This window comes from Trachemys scripta, chromosome 2, assembly GCF_013100865.1.
Source record: "Trachemys scripta elegans isolate TJP31775 chromosome 2, CAS_Tse_1.0, whole genome shotgun sequence".
In the NCBI taxonomy this organism is placed as follows: Eukaryota; Metazoa; Chordata; order Testudines; family Emydidae; genus Trachemys; species Trachemys scripta.
In genome coordinates, this window is record NC_048299.1 from 64,581,404 (window position 1) to 64,602,044 (window position 20,641).

Here is a 20,641-nt window from a genome sequence, read left to right on the forward strand (position 1 = left end):
TGGGCGAGGGGGGGGGCTGCATGCTCCGGCGGATCAAAGCAAGTTCAATATAACATGGTTTCACCTATAATGCAGTGAGATTTTTTGGCTCCCGAGGACAGCATTATATCGGGGTAGAGGTGTACTATAATTTTAGTTATCTATTCGCTCATACTGTACAGTCTCTCCCTTCTTCATACATTTGCAGCACTTGTTCCAGCACTGAATTAGAACTGTACCCCCATTTTTTTTTTTTTTTTTTTTTTTTGCAATGCAAGCCTGTTGGAAAATGATAGGTTATACCTCATGTTTTAGGCCTTTGTGGAAACAAATACATTTCACCTGTTGTTCAGCATGGTTTACAAAGTTTGTTTAATGTAAAAAAGCATATATATGATCTTGCTGACTGTCTGTTTATTTGCATTATGAACCCACTACAGCCACATCCTCCCTACACTATACTATACTTCTGGGCCAGTTTTAATAGTACGTGTGGATAGGAGATGAGAATCCTCTTAGGGAGCATATCATATTGTCCTGGTTCCTTTTACAGGGGGATGCATTGTAAAGGCTGTCAAAGTTCTGTGTGAATTTGAATTGGATTTTTTTTTAGCTCTTATAAGAATAGATGAATAGGCATAAAATGCTTTCCAGAGAAACTAAGGTCTATAACATGAAGGGTAATGGGCTACTTGATTTTTGGAAAATGGAAATAGGCAAAAAGCTTTCATGACCAAAGTTTCCTAATACTGCCTAATACTAATACTGTCGGCAAAATTCACCATTTATTCATTTCTGACCCAACAGCACTACTGTTCTGTCATTCAGTAAATAGAGATTGCTCTTCAGTATATTATATGACCTCTATTGATCTAGCTGAACAAGAACTTCACGCTTCCTCTTGAGGGTAGGCCTTCAATATAGCAGGGATGAGAGGTGTCACCACAAAGACCAACTTACAAATACAATTTTAATAGAGATAACCTGAGGGTTTCTTCTCTGCTCTTTAGACTTTCTTCAGTCCAAAAGAGGACTAAAGCTGTTTCTTTATTGCATAAGCTGACTGATTCCTTTGCATCAGCTATTGGGATTTCCCCAACCTTAAATCAGGAAATTTGAAATTGCTCGTATGAAAGTGTTAATGGTAGCTATGCACATATTTTACAGTTTAACTGAATTGCTAGAACACTGATTGGTTACTTATTCATTATTAACTCCTCAGTTGCACCAATCCACAGTTTTCATGTTTTAGGAATTTTTTTAAATGATTACACCGATAGTTCTGTCAAAAAGGCTGGTTTCTTTATTTACTATATTGGCTTTTGTTGCCAGAGGATCAGCAAAAAGGGTGAGCCTGGATGTGATCAGCTGTGATTAAATAAATAAATAAATAAATAAATAAATCTGTAGCTGGCAGTACAACAGATGGGAATTAGTATAAAAGAACTTATAGGGCTTGTCGAAAGAGAGGTAAACTTCAAAGATAAGGGATTCATTTTTTTCAGCTAGGGAAGGATGAAGAAATTGATGTTCCTGTTTCCTGAGGTATCATATTTAATCCATTAACCAGTCACATCATCTTGCAGTTCTAATCTGTTACTGCACCCTCCCTTTGATGTGAAAAAAAAACCCAACAGCTAATCGTGGTACATAATGGTATTCTGTGTACACTTTTTCCTAGTATACTTCAAAACAAAAATTTCCTCTCCAATCCCACGTGTGTATATTTAACACTGGTCCATCAGAAACTTACAAAAATGCCACCAACTTCAATTCATATTTGTATGTTTTTTAAATAAAAATATATATATTTAACAAAATAAGGATATGGAATATTTAAAAAAGTAGAAAATTCATTTACAGCCAGCAGGTGAGGAAGAAAAGAAACAAACTGCATATAATTAGCTAGCTGGCTATTGTCCTGATCCTGCAAGCTGCTTTGTGCTGGCAGACCCCTGTACTTATTTGGATCCATGATGAAATTGGGGCGGGGGGCTCCACCAGGGGCAAGGATCCAGCCTCCTGGAGCAGGATCAAGGCCTAAAACTGTACCAGATATGTACACTCCATGTACACATGGACTTATGGGAGAAAAAATTCTGTGCCTAACTAAAAATGTAATTATTCAACTCGTTTTGTACTCAGCTAAAAAAAGTAATCTAAATTAAGAGCTGCCCCCAAACTTAGTTCCCTATCTCTCAGCCTCCTCCACTTTTCTTTTCTATCTTCCAACTATATTTTTCTTCCCTTCAATACAAATAGCAATGATAGGCACAAGCCCTAATCAAAAATATAATAAGCATTCTTTTGCAAATCTTATATAAAATGCAACTATATTCATATGTAAAAAGACAAAGAAAAAAAGAAAAAATAATAATGGACTGGAAAAAAAATAGGTGATGCTTTATTCTCCTTTCTTTTCCATCATTCTTTCTTGTACACATACAATAAAAATGGCACTAGACAAAAATGTGTTTAAAAATCAAAACAAGAAAAAACAACTGCCAATTAGTTAATAAAGTCAGTTTTAATCTGGTACATTACCCTTTACAGTGTAGGGCTATAAAATGGGTCACTGGGTTTCACAGAGGGTGACTGGAAAATACAACCCCCCATCCCTTACACATACTGAAGGGACGTTACATGAAAATAGGCCTGATTTCACTGCAATAGCATGGCTTCCCTCCATATAACTGAAAAAACTACCAATATGCTTAGTAGCCCCTATATTTATTTTTTAAATGTGCAATGAATTTTTTCTTTGGCTGCTATACGTATGGTTGAGTTAAGCAGGAGTCTTTAACAGAAGGGGTCTGGCAATTTTTTCAAACCTTTTTACCACTAACAACTTACAAGCTAACAGCAAATGTTTATTATTAAGTTACTTATAGAGGTTGAACATTTGCTTCTTTGGAAAGGCCTTTGGTAAACAGACCTTGGGGACAGAAAAGCCACTTTCAAAATAACTCACATGTTCTTAAAAAAAAAAAAAAGAGCCCTAAAACAAAAAATGGTTCATAATCCTTCTTTTTTAGAAATTCATTCTTTTCTCATAGAAAAATGAACTACAAATTGAAGAATGAGTCTAGCTCCCTACAATTTTCAAAAACATTTTTAACCACAACATTCAGTTTGACTGGAATCATTTTCCAGTAAGTTACATCACCCACAAAAAGTGCATATCCCAAAATGTATTTCCATTCCTCACTTGCCATATTTTTGACTCAAGTCTCAATTTTTTAAAAGCTCCAAATATGCATACTTAAATTAGACATTTAAATATTCCTGAACAAATTCCTTCCATAGTCCCTTTTGGAACAAGGTATATTCAGTGGTTTTCAGTTTCTGAATAAATGGCACGTAATGCAATTAAAATATGACAACACCACAGTTAAGATGATGAGGGTAAAAGTTGGAAGAAAGAAAACGTTTCTCCAACTTCTCCTCCAGGTTCTGCTGATACAGAAATTTTACTACAGCCAAGGTCAGATAACTTAGCAATGCCAATTGTCTCAAGTCCCCTTAGAACCTCTTTAAAATGCACATCTTATGGGGATAGTGAAGCTCCAAACAGATGAGAAGGCGACAGTGATGAGAACATATCCCACATACGATAAGGAAAAGGCCCCTGCTTATCACATGATGCTTGGGAGAGTGGTAAGTTGGGTCAAAAGTGAAATAAGGGGAACAGTCTGTTCTCCTTCCTCCTGACTGGCCAATGCAGGGAAAGCCTATGGGAACTGTCCCCAAATGTTTTCAAGTACTTTGCTTCTGTTTTGTGAACTCTAATACAAGCCTGGAGGAAAGGCCCTTAAAAAGACTAACGCTTGGATCTTTATTTCCCTTCCCTAGCTAATGAAACTGCCTACCAGCTCACACCATCACTTCTGGATGTCTTCACAAATGCATCTTCTCTAAGATTTCCTGCACTGAGTCACTCATCTGGTGGTAATAAACCAGGTAAGTTTTGTTCCTTATATTTATTTCCACCCAATGGCATTTATTTGGAGTTTCATGCAAAAGTGAATAACTCCAGTGATGTCTGGTAATAAATCTTAAAATCATGAGCAGCTAGGTGCCACTTGAAGCCTAACAAGGTGAATCTTTTTTTCTTAGGTTAATTCCCCTCTCATATTTAAGCAGGGTAGCAAATCATTAATTAAAGGTGAACCAAAAATTAAGTTACATTTGAGCCTTTCACAGCCTGCTTGTTTTTGTATAGTTGGAGAAAGTTCCTGTATCTACAAAACTCCCCATTACACACCAGAGACATTAATATCCTGATTCAATAAGATACTCAAGCATATGCCTAACTCTAAGCATGTGAATAATGACACTGAAGTTACTGATGTTTAGATACCTTGCTGAATTGGAGCCTAAAGCTTTAGAGAATTCTACTGAAGATCATTTAAGGTCCCATCGATTTTTATTTGCCTCTCAAATACCACCCTGATGTAATTGAGAAGTGAGAGAACATTATACTATATAGAATAAAGATGAGTTGATCACTGAATATCAATTTGGATAAATATTTGTGAACTGGGATTCCCCCCACACCTGCTGTGTCACTCATATTAGTCTATCCATTGGAACAGTTTGGATATGCTATATCCAAATTCTGAAATATGGGGAAGTTAAATTTGGATGATAGCAAAATATGCAATATGAAAATCTATTTAATTTAATTCAATTGAATTCAGAAAAACAAAATTTTGTCTCCTTTCTCATTATGACTAAGAATCCTACAATATTCTTTTCAGTGCTAACAGTTTTTAGCTATACAGCTTATAAAAGACAGGAATTACAGATCTATACTCTCCAACCTCTGTTCACTTTAATTTGGATCTGTCAATCCTCTATTAAATTGCTTCTCAAACTGCCATAAAAAAGGCCCAGCAAACATGTGATCATTTTCACAGAAATTCCTTCTTTGTATTAATATACTTGTACAATCAAATTTCTCAGTCTCAGAAATAAATTTCTCCCTGATCACTATTTTCCCCTCAAACGGTATAGAAAACAACAAGAGTTGGACAAATGCTCAGTTAATCTAGTACTTAGTCTAGCCCATTTCCACGCATGATTGATTAGGATCACTAACTCCTTAACTTCTTTGCAGAATCTTTAACTGTATCTGCATCTGACCTCAGTGTACGATTAATACTAGCTCACTAAGGCTTTTTCTGTTTTTTACCTCTTCCTGTTACAATAATATACTCTCCACTTATTAACCTTTTTTTTTCCACGTCTACTACATGAAGGCCAAAAATCATCAATGCATGGTCAAAAAGGAGGTAATGAAACGGAGTGATCCAGAACACAGATCCTCTTTCTGATGTGAAGTGGCAGATTGCTCTGCTCTGTCTTCCTTCTCACCTCTGTTATGGATGCAGCACCATTATAAAATCGGCAGTGCCTCTGACTAGGGCTGTTCTCTCTCTACTGCCCTATGCATGTGTGTCTAGCAGAATAGTAAGCAGAATGCCAATCGGAGGCATTTTAGGAGGAGAGCTTCTACCCTGCTGAAATGGGGGAAGATTGTGTGAGTGCCTGCTAGAGTAGACGATGCTTGTGTGTGTATGCACCTTGGGTGGGGTGACTATTTTACAGGCAGGTTTGTGCATAGAGGTGGCAACAGGGGATCAGAGAGAGAGAGAGAGATGGAAAGAGAGTTGGTGGTAAGGGTGTGTGTGGAAGAGAAACAGGGGAACATAGTAATGTGAAGAGGCAAGGGAGGGATAAAAGGACAGACATAACCAGGGGAATTAGTCAAGGATGACAACAGGGAAACAAAACAGAAGGTGAGGATGCAGAAAACAGGAAGAGATTAAGAAAATCCATCCTGCCAGAAACAGCACCTCTTGTCAGACAGCAGGTGCTGCCTCGGGAAGAGCTGATTTACGCATCTGGAAGTGTAGGAGCCAAAACACTTTCCCTAAATAGGAAAAACTTAAAAATAAAGCAACTGAAAAAAAGAGGGGGAAAGGGTGTCACCCTCATTTTTTGGCATTAAGAGACTTCCAGATAGCATTATATTTTTCATATATTTTCTGAGAATGAGAGGAGGATCTCTGGACCTTTTGTAGAAACCTTAAACTATTCCATTTCTTTCCTGGTTATCTCTTCTCAGCTGAATCCTTCCTTACCCTTCCCTTTGCCCCACCACCAACTGAATTCTGAATTAGCTATATGGCCAGAACCTCCAATAGTTCTTCGCCGGGGCTCTTCTGATGGATCCACTGGGCCAGATTCTTCATTGGTACAGCCATTCTATACCACCTTCCTTGGGGGATTCTAGTGAGAGAGCTGGCAGATCCAGCCCTATGAGGATCATCCCAAAGCTAAGGGATCCTCCAGTGACACACAGCCAGCATACAAGCTCCTTTGTCACTGCCCTTTCTTGCTATCAAGATGGGGAGCATGGCTGAAGAAAGGGGACATCGCTGAGACACCCACTGATTCCTAGCTGTAGTTTCAGCCCTCCTGCTGCCATGAACAGCCTATATACATTAGAGCAGCCCTCCAGTTGTTCTATCTCAGCACAGAAGGACTTGCCATGCATACAGTGCCCAGTGTTATGTGCAACTTGGCTGGCCCTAAGATTCTGGCTCATTGTGCCTCCAAGAAGTTCTCCTCCTACACCCACTTATTCGGCTCATTTTGAATATTTTACTATTCGTACACAGCTCCCACACTACCAAAATAACCACTCTCCCACTAAATGACTGACAACTACCCAACGAGCCTACTCAATTCCACTCCTGTCCATTACATATTTTTCTTGTTATAAGAATTGTTTCAACCCTTATAAATAAAATCTTCTCAAAATTACTTAACAGGGCCCCTGATTGGAAAAAAATAGCCAACAAAGTGATCTAGTTGTAAGTAGACAGTTTAAAACTAATCTAACAATGAGGAAAACTTTATGTCAGGTTGAAAACATTGACTGGAAAATTTGTTTGACCCCCCCCCAAAATAAATAAATCTGCACAGTCTTTGATTTCCTTGAAAATATTTGAGTTTTTTCCATCTGACACTTGATTTTTTTTCCTTTTGGCAGTTTTTGGCAAAAAAAATATTACGTTCCCAGTTGCCAATGAACAACATTTTATTTTTTTTGCATTTTTGGATAAAAATTAGAATTTTATTTTTATCAAAATTGTGTTGGGGGGAATTGCTTTCTGACCAGCTCTATTTTTAACCCACCTCAAAATCAAAACTCCAAATTTCCTAGCACACCATTTTAAAAACAGCACGTTAGTATGACTTTTTTTTTTTTAAAGTGAGCAGAGATAAAAAGTAAGAAAAAGAACGAGAGATGAAAAGCAGTGCAAGCATATTCTTGTTTCATTTTGTGTGTAAGCAAGGAGGCTTTCCAATAAAAGTCCTGAGCAAATGACCTTCAGTAAAACAATCTTGAAAAATTAGACAATGTCTCTGTTTTCCTATACAGACTTTGATTTCATCTTCTTTACAGTGAAAACCACACCTTAAAAGAAAAGGGGGAGGGAAGGAAACAACAACAAAAAAAAAGGCCTGAAATTTTAGTTACACCACATGTGGTTTTCATTTGTGAAAAATGAACAAGCTGTTTGTGGTTAAACTGTCTAATCTGCTGTTATCAATCTAGCGCTGCATTCAAGATTTACAGGATACATCAGCTTCTGTGCCACATTAGCTGTAAAAGGGAGAGGGGTGGGAGGAAAAAGGAGGAGGAGACAGTTTATCCTGAGGAATAATATTTCCAATGCAGCCACACTCACACTACATCTGGTTGTGCTGGTAGCGGCAGTTAAATTGAAATATTTCACAGCGTGTGTCAGAAACATGCAGAATGGTAATTATGACAGATCTGATTAAGCCTGAGTGCCACTAGCTCCCTGGCCAGCTCCGGTTGTGCAGGTGTGACCTTGTGCGTGCCTGCGTGTGTAAATAAAATTAATTACAAGCGAGAGGGCGAAGGCTTCAGTGACATCACAAAGCGGAGAAACTCCCAAGGGGGAGACCTAATGGAATATTTTCCCTCAGTCTAATAATACAGTTCATATTGACTTGAGGTAATTAGTGGGATCATTAAAGCAGTTTTCCCGGCGTATTTGGCTGCCTGATCAGATTAGTGAAAATGTTCTTCAGAACAAGCCCTGTGTGGTCTGCCAAAGGAGGAGGAAATAAAAAGCAACAAAGCATATTTTAGAATGATAAGCAGTGCTGGACTTTCAGTCCTGCAAAATGCTATACTGATCTCTGGAGTCTAGAAATCCTACTGTCTTGACCATTTCAATTCTTCCATACAACTTGCACATGCTCCTGCTTCATATGGGCTAATTTCCACAAACATCTTCACTGTTGAAAACTGGATAAAGGGCATCTTCACTGACAGTTTTAAAATGACTAGATTCAATAATTGGGAGTGGAGGGGGACCACGATAAACAACAAACAAAAACAAAGCTTGATTAAAAAATAAATTACATTGGTTTCAAAATTTGTAACATTTTCATGTCATAATAGGCTTAGCATAGCAAAAAAAAAGTTTAAAATGGAAGACCTATTTTTTTAACAGAACATAGAGCCCTGATCAAGAAATGGACCATTTGTTTAAAAACACTCTATTGAGCATGCTCTATCTTGCAAATGGAATATGCCAAGCTCTGTCACAGATGGCAGGCTTTGACAGTTCCCATCCGTAGCGTCGATACTCGACAGTTCAGCACAAGATCAGTGACATTCTGTCTCATTAGAGCCACGCTAATTATCACAGCTAGTTTCAGGGGAAACCATGTGTTGCAATGGTCAATTTGAAGGAGTCTGTGCATCAACAAACTGGTAATAAGGATCAGACACCTTATTATATGACAGCATGCTGCCTATGATCTGATTTACTGAATCAGAGGTACTGAGGCAACAGTGAAGCCTGATGGGTTGTGAAACAGCGTGTACACAATGCATGTCTAAAACATGCTTATAAAAAAGGAATTACACAGAATTATTATACATAAAGATTCCAAAATTATGAAGTCATAATAATTAAGACTTTTTCCCTTTATCATGGAACCCTACTGAGATAGTTAAAATACTGTCAATTGACCTGATTATCTGTAGTCAAATAAAATCAATTACTAAAAGTGAGAACTGTAAAATTATGGACTATGCTAAGCTATATTTCATCTGATACTTTGGTTTCTTCAACTGCAATAAATATGATGAACATTTCAGTGTCAGCAACACTGCTCAATTTTTGGATATGACTTTAGATTTTGCAAAATGTTGTTCACACATGACAATTTCTCTGTATATATTCACTAAATTCTAATTTTCAGACAAGGATTTCCCCCGCCCAGGACAGAGTCATTCAATTAGCCATTGTGCTTTGCTTTTGTTATTTTCATGCCAGTCTGCAAAAGGCTAATGGAGAGCTTTATCCTGCCGGGTGCACCGCCACTGGAGAGCACCTCCAGTCAGCTACTGAGTGCCCTCAACTCCCACGGATCTCTATGGATCTCTTGCATGACCTGGCTATGAAGGAGTTAAAGATTAACTTAGGAATAATGTATAACAGGTGTGCAACCCATTCCCCTAGAGAAGCTCTCCTTAGATCTTGTACACAATTTTTTTTTGAAACTGGTGCAGATACTTAAAATTGATTCAGGCTAATGTATTCGGATATACAGTGGGATAGCTATTTTATAACACTATTTAAAATGCTTATTGCCTCATCCACACTGGACAGGTTTGTGTCGTTAACCTGAATCAGCTGTAAGCCACATGTACAAGTTCAGAAAACAGTTTTAGCCTGTGCATAGATAAGGGCAGAGTCTTTTCATCTTCTTTATTTGTTGGAGGTATTGAGTGATCCATAAAGATCTGTGGAGTGGTTAATCTAGTCCTTGTATATCATACTGAAATGCTTTCCATTCTCACTTTATACATTTTATTTTACATAAAAAATGTCCAGTGTTGTTTGGTTCATTTTATTTATAAAGCTTTTCTAGGGCAATCAGCACCACAGTATCAGAGCACCTCAAACATTAAGGAGTTTATTCTCACAATATCTCTGTGATGTGAGGAATATTATTATCCCCATTTTACAGATGGGAATTGAAGCTCTGTTACATCAAATGACTTGCCCAAGGTCACAGAAACACCCTGTGCTACAGCCAGGAACAGAACCAAAAACCCAGTTTAAAAGACAGTCAAGTTACTGCCCCATTTTGCTACTGCCTGCAGTCTCTCCAGAAATGTTTTTTTAAAAGACCAGTCATTTCATGAAGTGCTTTACTCTTACTTCCGAGAGAAAAGATAGTGAAAGTTAGAGAATATGGGCAGAGGAAAAGTCTTGAGGACTTTTAGTACTATCTTTTGCTTCTGCTGTCAAACATGGAAGTTTCACTCTTCATGACCTCTTTTAGAAAGAACCCTATGACTTGCAATGTGATATTTTGTGAAAAACAAATTGGCATTATCTGCCAAGTTTCACAGTTTCACTGAACGACACACGGTTTTTTAGAGCAATTCTTGATCCCAGACAGAAGCCAATCACTTTCCCCCCCCCTCCATTCCTGTTGACACCTGATCCTGTCCTGACTCCTGCTGCTCATGGCATGACTACAACTGTCAGAGAAATCACAGCAGGGCAGTCCAAAAAAAGGAGACACATTATATGAGGTGTTTATACCGCTAACATTTTCTACCTATAGGAGCAAAGATTTGAATGGAACCTCAAAATGAAGAAAGATGTAACAGTACATTTTATTTTTATCTAGTGTCTTTTATATGCAGTATCCCTACATACATCACAGAAAATCCACTGTAAGCTTAAGAAGAAAAAAAGTTCTTAAGACAAGGTTTAAAAACAGGAAATGACAGTCACTCTAAAGGAGACAAAGAAGAGAATAAATTCCAGATAGATGGGATATGATAATTAAAAGATCAAATCCCACTCTGGAGACTCATTGTCTGCCCAAATCAGAGACCAAGGTTTAGCTAGGCAGAATGTGAATGGTGAAGGGGTGGTGTCTCTTAATATATGCTCAGAGCCCCCTCCTCCCCTTACTCCCATATCGTAACAGGGATGTCTCCTGATGATAAAAGGTTATCTTCCTATTAGAAAGTATTCAAATAGATCATTACATATGTGGTAATGGCATTCTCTTGCCCGATCTACAATATATAATACTTGTTCAGAGAGGGAAACTGTTTAAAAAGGATTTTCTTATTAGAGAATATAGCTTATATTTTGTGGGGGGGAAAAACAGATCAAAGATATAGCATTTATAAAACTGCTGGTTAAAAAGATAAAAGTGAGCTAACAAACATCAATGTTTCACTATAAATCACTAAGTTTACAACAACATTAAAATTTCCAGTAAAAGCAAGGTTTTATATATACCTGAACTCTAATGGCCTATTCAGAAAATATTTATGTCAGGAAAAGCATTGCATTTGCATGCCAAAAGCAATTTTAGTGCCATTGTTTAGCAGTCCCTTCCCATGTGTCAAAACCTAAATTTCTATGTCTATTTCTATTTTTACCCTATACCATGTTCTTTGATATGCATAGGTTAAAAACGGAGGGAGCTCTGAGTTGTCAAAGGGAAGAAGCTGGACACTTCTGATGAAATGCCACAGCACAAAATAATCACGTTAGCAGGCAAGAATAGAATTTATAGTATGTCCTTAACCACAGATTCACCTCAACGCTTATGCATGCAAACCTATCAATTTCAAAGGGGCTAACTGCCTAACCAACTGGAATGACAAACATAGACGGACAGGAAATTAGGCAACATAGTATAACATACAGCAAAAGAAATGGGTCAAAATGATCTCTGACTATATCTGATTTTAGAAGTACACACAGTACTCTTACTTCCATTCCAAAATTAAATCACTGAAATCAGTGCTCAACTCCCACCAATTTCAAGAGCAAGGTATTATTATTCAGTGGGAGCTCCTCAAAAGGAATGCCCACAGAACATTATCTCCCCATTTATATTTATTCTTCCAGTAGTAAGGCATCATATTTAGGAAGAACTAGACAGACTAACAGCACTGAATTATGATATATTAGGCATTTACAGTAACTGAAAGCAATACTCAAAATACAGTACTCATGTTACTCAGGTTTTTCATAGTGTGTTTCCTGAATGCGAAAACCCCCCTCTGAACATGAGCTGACTTTCACCAGACTGTTTTCTTCCCCATTTCACTTCAACATGTGCAGGCTACACCTTTTCAGGCAAGCCCATGTAACACCTCAAAATAAAACAAACATCATGGAGGGCTACTAATGTCTCTTTGCTGGACATACACCTTAAGTCTCAGAGCTCTCAAGGGGTTTTATGTGGCATAAAATTAGATTTCAACATCTGCCACCATAAGAAAAGATTTCATCTCTGGCTCCCACATGAAAACATTGTAACCAATGAACAGTTACTGAACCATGTTACCTTAATGATTATTACACAAATCAACATTTTTTTGAAACAATGAAATTGAAAATTGTGCTTTCATAATTATTTGAATCAGATTATCGTATTACAAGTTTAATAAAAATCTCAAGATGATTAAATCGGAAAAGTACTATGTAGAGTGCAAATATATTCAGGGGTTTCTTTTGTGTTTTGTTCTGACCTATTTTGGGGCTGTTTTGTTTAAATTTTAGCAAACAATGTGGTTAACCTCACAAAAAGAACACAAATAGGCATATATTGCGTGTTCAAAATGTTTCTTATATTTGCATAGTGTTTTCTAAAGCTCTGCTTTTAGATCAGATTTTATTATTGGATAGTCTACTTAAAGTTTATTAGCCAGTCCAAACAATATAAAAAGGTAACAGTTTTTGACTTTGAAATTATATGCTTTTTTCAGTTGGTTACAATTCAAAGAAATACAGGAAAGTTGCTATGACAGAGTTCCACAATTCTAAACCATTTAGACCCTCAGTATAAATGCACTGAATATTTAAAAAAAATAATAAGGCACATTCTGAATCTAATATTCATGGTTTAGATAATGCATTGATGGGTGCTAGAAAAAAAGCAAAAATAAATGGAAGATATTGAAGTAAAATCTCAAAAACAAGAAAAAAAAATACACTCCCTCTACCTCCCTCCCAAATTTCTATGATCATTTAGTCTTATAAGCCAGATAGACCCATTTCTTTCAGGAGGCTTGTGGACAGTTAAAAAAAAATCATCAACAAAAATCACTGTTAAGAAATGTATATCACCCCTCTAAGCAACAGCAATGATATTACTATTACCACCCTAATCTCTCCCCCGCTTCCTTACTTTCTTGCCTTAGTTTATATTGTAAATTCTGCTGAACTGGGATTCAATCTTCATCTGTTTTGTAAACTGGCAGGCCCATGTATGGTCCTATATTTCCAGAGTCCCTAATACAGTACAATAGATATTTAGTTTTTACTTTAACCCTGCGTAAATATAGACTTCCTTAGTTTCTCCTTTAAGAGGCACTTTGTTCTCAAGTGCTCTATTCAGCAGAAATATATCCGCGGTCTTCTAGGCCATACAAGCCTCACAGCCTTGTGGATACCTGCTACTCAACAACCTAACCTCATGAGGAGAAAAATTAGCTTGTTGCAAAGGGCCCTCCACTAAAGAATTGTCCTTGTCTTTTTGTGGAACTGCTTGGAGAAGGAGAGGTCATGTAAGGGATATCCTCACCACCTGTACTGAGAGTCCCTATCTCACACAGTGAAGTTACTCCAGCTTATGTACAGTGTCAAGAGGTGAGAGAAGAGAACAAGTTCTGACCTTTGGCCATTTAACACCCCCCCCAACTAAATAAATATGTAACTTGCAAGTAGAATGGGAGAAGGGAAGAGTGTTCCTGCCCAGTCCAGTCCAGTCCACTGGACTTTAAGTGGTATCCTGTCCTAGCTCTAAAGAGAAGAATGGAACCCAATATCCTTGGTGAGACTTGAGCAATGGAGCTCCACACCAACACCACCAATCACTTGTTTAGAGATGAGGGAGGATTTTGGTCTCAATAAATCTTTCTCCTTTGCATAGTGGTCAGGCAAGCTTCAGAATACAGTTATAAGCCTAGAAGCGGTATGGCTTGATAACACATTTTAATGGAGCTATGTGTAACAGGATGATTAACAGTCAACCAACTAGGGAAGACCCACCTTTCAAAGCATGCTCAGTGCATCTCTGGATATTATTGCCATAACCCAGTATTTTGCCATATGTGGCAGTCCAGCTAGATAGAGCATGCGACTCTGTCACCGGAAGGGAATGGTCTTGAGAGATTGTTTTATATCTAAATTACCCTTCTGCAGTCTGAAACAGGTGGGAAGTAACCCCTGAGAAAAAGATGCAACCTCCACAGTGGGAAGAGGTTCAGGGCTATCATCTCTGGTATATTTTGTACAAATCTCTATTTTACACTAATGCTAATAAAAATAATGCTGACTTTTTTTGCATCTACTGTTATTTCCCCTTGCCATATATGCATTTTTTTAAAGCAAACATTGGAAGGGCTATCCTTCCTGAATAGTTTGGGATATATAGATTAAAGCAAAAATACATGTAAATGTGAAAAGGTAACAAATAAATAAATAAATAAAATAAAAAAAATCACATGAGCCTGTATACGAGAATTGCACCATAATTCTGCTCATAATGCCAAAGAAGGTGGAGAGGTGAACAAAATGGACATTTCTCTTTAACACAGAGTTTTGACATGTAAATAAAGACATCTGAAGAAGCACAAATGTTTGAAGCTGCTGTAACATTCTATCATAATTAGAAACATTTCAAGAGCCCTGTAATTTCCAATCAAAATTACAGTTATTTCCGATATACCAGCCATGATTCATGACAGAATTTTACATTCCATGGGAGATTATAGTGGCCTGATGTATGACATACTGAGTACAGTGCTAACATAAACAATTCAATTTAATGTTTAAACAGCACTTGGTGTTTAGAATCCCACAATAAAAGAAACATATTATTGTAGAAATTATCACTTTGACAGTGATTTGAAGGGTAGGCAGGCATGTGGCCTATAAAGCTATTTTTTTTTTATTTACAGTCCACAGCTTGAGTTTAATCATTTTGATATCCTTGAAGTAATTCTTTACAGCATATAACTTAAAAAAGAACATCCATTCTCTACAATGAAATGGAACAAGTCCAAAAGGCAAATATTTCCAAAGTCAAAGTTTAAAAATTCTAAAAGGGAAAAAAAAAAAACCAAAAACGCACACAACAACACTGAAGGTCCACATAAACATTCATAGACCTGATCACATTTTATCACCAGCTTAATGGGCACTGAAAGATGGAAACTTTCTCTCAGAAGCAGTTTTGGGGAGTTAAGAGAATAATTAATAATTTAGCAGACTTAAATAAATTGGTAACCAGCGGTGCCTCTATTTCTTCTGTCAATGTTTTTTCCAGTGTTGGTGTTAATGTGGTCTTCTTCTTTCCCATTTTACATTTGACTGCCCTGCACTCTACTTGAGACTTGGGCACATTCTCACTTTTGAGCACACTGATGAGCTTTCTTAAGATCATCATGCAGCACTTGTTTGTGACAATCATACTGACAAGAGTATCTTGTTCGCTGGTCTTCCTTCCCTTGCATAAAATTAACATAGTTCCCTGCACTAAACTTGATGTTTTGTTTAATTTTTAAGAACTTTTTATAAAAACACATAATAGCAGAGGGTTAAAATTGAATACACATCCTTTTTTGTGTAAGTACGGTATTTCATGAAGGCTAGATATGTTACCCTTATTTCTTTAAAATTCATAAATAACATTTCATAAAACAATTTGCCTTTTGGTTTGGAATTGTGGACTTCTGAAACTCTAGGGTGGCCATATGTCCCATTTTGGTAGGGACAGTCTCTTTTTTTGATCAGTTGGCAAGAGCAAACGGGACAAATGCCCACTTTTGTCAAAAAAAGTGGGATGCGGAAGAACATGTGGGGGGTGAGTGGAGATGCCAATCCCGTGCAGGGGGCAGGCAGGGCTCAGGGGAGCAGCGACGCCAGCCCCGCGTGGGGAAGGGAGGCAACGCGTAGGTCAGTGGTGCGGGTCAGCCCTGCACAGAGAGAGGGGCTCAGGCAAGCAGCTAGGGCCAGCCACATTCGATGCCCCATTTTCTCTTTGGGAAATATGGTCACCTATTGTTTTGCTATTTTTGCTTAACAAACAAAACAAATGTATCTACGGCCATACAGCTCCATTGTGTCCCTATTTCCTCAAAGCTCACTTCTGACACTTCTCTAGCTGATCCAATAGCTGCACTAGCCACACCCACAAAATCAAAACCTTGAACTCTCTAGTTATAACACCTGTTATTGCCAAAGCTAGTCACCTGATCAACACTGCAACAGTATAGAGTATAGAGCATTTACTCATTCACAGCCACTATGAATTGAAGAAGTTGACGGTGTTGGCCCTCCAGGATCTAACCTTTGGGCAGACAACAAACCTATCTTGCTACTGGGGGCAACGTCTTTGGTAGCTGCTTTCTTCCAATTCTGGCACACAAAAGGTATCTTTTAGTTACCTTAGGACTCAGCAATAAATTTAAGTAGCTGTAATACTACATGTTGCTAACCCAACAAATTATTGAATTCATATAGAAAACCAATCACAAAGACCGCAAAAATCATATATAAAATGTAAGTTGTTGATAACTGGTGAGTCCCTACCTGGCTTTTGGTTGCTGCAACCTTTGCAAATAGTGCTTGAGACACTTTAGCTCTCTTCATTTCCTGCTGAATCTCATCGTATATGGAAGCATTAATGTTCATGGTATTATTTTCTGGTTTTCCATTCCTCTCCGTTGCAACAGTAGCTGTTTTTACCTAGAAAATATTTTATGAGATTGTCATTTTTCATTATGAATGAGTGACTTTTTTCCTCAAGTAGAGTCTCTCTGCCTTGGATGCTTTTACTCAGTCCTACTCATATTTCTTTTCATGATTCTCTTTCTTTTCAACCTTTCAGTAATTTAATATTATGCATTATCCACGGTTCAGGAAAATGGGTGTTAAGAAAATCCTGCATACTGTCACAGGTGAATGTACCTGAAATAAAATGGTCTGTCAGCTGACCACTACAAATTACAATGTCATCAAACAAGTTAGTTGGAAACAGCCTCACAGAGATTTTCAAATCCTGAAATGAGTCTCCCCTCCCCCAACAATTAAAGTAAAAATTGTAACTGCAGTGTAAAAAGATCACCAATGAAATCAAACTGCAGACAGATTTATCTTGATTGGTGACCAGTACAGTCAGTTGCATCATACAAGTGTAATACAGTTGTCACTTTAGATTTAATCTTATGTTTTTTCTTATCTGTTTATTTTTGTATCTTCTATGAAAAATCAGTTTACAACACTGCACATTGAAATTCTCTACTCATCTATGAAATGGGGATAGGGAGGGCCTTCTCCAACTACCATAATGGCTAATTAGTTGTACTTTACTTGTGTATACCTAAGCTGTTTTTCACACCACACCATACACCATCAAGGCTACGGCACAGTGTGCACCATCCTTCTGCAGAACAGGCGATGGTGGGATGACACTTCTAACCTGCAGATGTTCAGAGAAATGTGGGGGAAATCTGGCCTCGCTACCTCAGGACAGCATAGTTCCTTTAGGAGCTATGATGGTAATGCTCTTCTCCCAGTTGGTGGCCATAGTGTTATGGGGTCAGGAGCGTCCAACTGCAGGCAAGGCAGACCTTTAGACTCCACAAAATCCCATCGAGGGTCCACGTAGCAACAAGGGGTCTGCTCAGATGAATCAACTTGCAGGGTCAGGACCAGAGTCAACATTATCTTGGGCTTTAAATTCCCCAAGGATGTGAAGGGAGATGATGATGGCATGATGAATAACTATACCTCTAATCCCACTTTGCATGAGCTCTTAACAACTGCAGAGCCCCAAAAGGATGAGTCAAAGGGTTGGGATAAAAGGGGGAATGCAATTTAGGTAGCCCCCTTGCCAACTGAACAAAAAAAAGGACCAATTTTATGGGTAATCCATACTATACACCCTCCAGAATAGTCTGAGAATGTTCAAATATGGTCCATAAATTAGGAGTGCATATCAGCTCCACTGCGGATGTGCCTACGAGGCTTCTCAGCAGCAGTGCAATATGTGCACATTATCTGCAACTAGAGACGCCATTGCTAAACATCATTAGTCTCCACAACAGAAAAGCAGGCATGTGGTTGTATTTGCCTTCTAGTGTGAGGCATGAGTGCCTCCCAGTATGAACAATGTCTGATATTAATACGGATGCACACCTGAAAAAAAGAAAATATGCTAAAAATGCAACAACCCCCCGATCCCAGCCACCCCTTTACAGTATATTGTGCACATTTTTATAATTAGAATTTAACTTGCAACTAAAGGATGACAGACTGAGATGTTAAGTGGGACACCAAGCTTGTGTTGACCTCGCATACAGTGATGATTTTCACCTATTGACTTTAAAGCAACTGCTGATCAGGCTGTGCTAATAACTGCTAAGAAACATCTGAGATGCCTGGCAAAGGGCAGCGTAAGCAATAGCGTGAACGTTTTATGCTTCACACTGCATCATGAGAAAACTCATGCCTTGTTCTCCCTGGAAGACGTTCCCACTGAACTTGGACTGGGTGGAAAGAGCACAGGTATGTTTGGAGTAGCATGCAGTAGTTATGTGCACACTATGGACTCTCTAACCTTTATAATTTTGAAATGTACTGAAAGGCTATCTACAACTGTGATCATATTAAATGCATTATTGTAAGCAGCTCTCACAACTCATGCAAAAATCAGATTGAACTTTGAGACCAGAAAGCTAAAAGTGGATGGCTTTGTAGTCTAAGCATCTACACTGAAATACTGGGATTTCCTGGGACCGTCAGTTCAAATCTTGTCAGAGTTGTCTTCATACTTCTGAGGCACGCAAAAATTCATGGGAGTGGTAGTGGGATAAAATAAAGATGTCCTGCCTACTCTGCATGGACATTATAGCTTCCATGGCATGTTTTGTATGAGGACCAGTTTGTCCCTGTGGCCTTGGTCACAATTTCTGCTGTTCTGCAGCGTGCTGGATGGCTGCCACCCCCACCTCTAAAGGTGGCTACATAGTGCATTGGTGCTTTAGGATACTACTGCAGACACTGCTCAATCAGTGGAGTGTACTGCCACAAAAGAACCCCCAGCAAAACCTGAGGGAAATATAGCATGTAGATGGATACATGAATTAATGCTTAATACTACAGTGATAGGAGCTATTGAAAACCCTAATGCTAACAGATAGACTGTGCCTATCTTTATGTTACAATACTGACTATGGACCTGCTCCAAAGCCCACTGAAGTCAATGGAAAGACTTCCATTGACTTCAGTGGACTTTATTCTCTATTATTCAGCACTTGATTCATTGACAGACAACTAAAATATTATATTAGCCCAAATTAATGTCAGGAGAAAGCAAACCCTACACTTCTGGGTATAAAATGATCGATCTTTGGGGCTTGAGAGAAATTTTATCCCCCCAACAACCCTCACCCCTCCAAACTTGCATAATTGGTCAAGTGCAAATGTTCTCCTGCCTCCCTAAAAACTTCTCTTGAAACATCAGGTGCAGACTATGACTGGATTAGATGGACCATTGGTCTGCTCTGGTCTGATGAATACTAAGTAACACTGTCAATTAACCTTCTGGAGGATATTCATATAGAAAAATTATTTCATAATGTATATAGCAACCTTCTAGTCTAATCTTAAAGTGTGACATTCTATAAATCTATTCAGAAAAGAAAGGTTTCATTAGATTCAGCTCTTTTTTGAGATAAGCTTTGTGCTGGAGTTGGACCTGAACTCAAGGCACAACCATTTTCATTCTGGGGGGAATATGTGATATGTTGGGTAAGGGGAAGAGTTTGGAATAAGCCTCTATAAACTATCCACAACTTCCACTTAAAAAAAAAATCAAGATCAATTTAATGTCACTAAATATCAGCTAATCATTTTTAAATGGTAACCAAATTATGCTTACACTTGATGAGGGTGAAAAATATTTTACCATAATGTTTAATATCACAAGACTAGCCTCCTTCTCCCCCCCACATTAGTCATTTCAAAAATATTTGGAAAAAAACGTCATCCTTCCCAGCTAGTCTGCCCAGATACATATCTCATCACATGAGATTGATTACAGTCATGAGAAGTTCTGGAATCATTCACTTTTCCTAAACAAAGCACAAGGTGGTGATGGAGTAACCAATCTGAACAGGTTTTCACAAATATGGAATCTCCCCTCCCGCCCGGAAAAAAATCAAAACAAAAATCTTTTATAACACATTCTCATAAGTACTGTTTTCGCTTAGAGGGAAAAAAAAACTTCTTTAATCCTGGTTTAGCTTTTAATATTACATCGTACATTAAAATTCATGAAGTAGTTCATTCCAGGCAAAACAAACTACTTTTCAGATCTGCTCTGGAAATAGCACAGGAGGTATAATAAATGCAGTTGCTTTCAGAACTGCTTTTATCAGGACAAGGTTTACTACATCATTATTATAGTGGCGCCTGGAAGCAGAGTTATAGTTAAGTGTCAGTGTTTCCATTAATTCTCCTCCATGGTAGTTTTCGTAGGGGTAGAGGGTTTC

At 38.0% G+C, this 20,641-nt stretch overlaps 1 protein-coding gene across 6 annotated transcripts in view; it reads right to left on the minus strand.

Moving 5' to 3' along the window:
• SATB1 (SATB homeobox 1) overlaps positions 1-20,641 on the minus strand; it is a 104,051-nt gene that overhangs the window by 15,452 nt on the left and 67,958 nt on the right. For all 6 annotated transcript variants that reach the window (XM_034760750.1, XM_034760753.1, XM_034760752.1 and 3 more), the window contains exon 9: positions 16,677-16,832. In XM_034760750.1, coding sequence (XP_034616641.1) covers positions 16,677-16,832 — 156 coding nt within the window. The remainder of the gene's footprint in view (positions 1-16,676; positions 16,833-20,641) is intronic.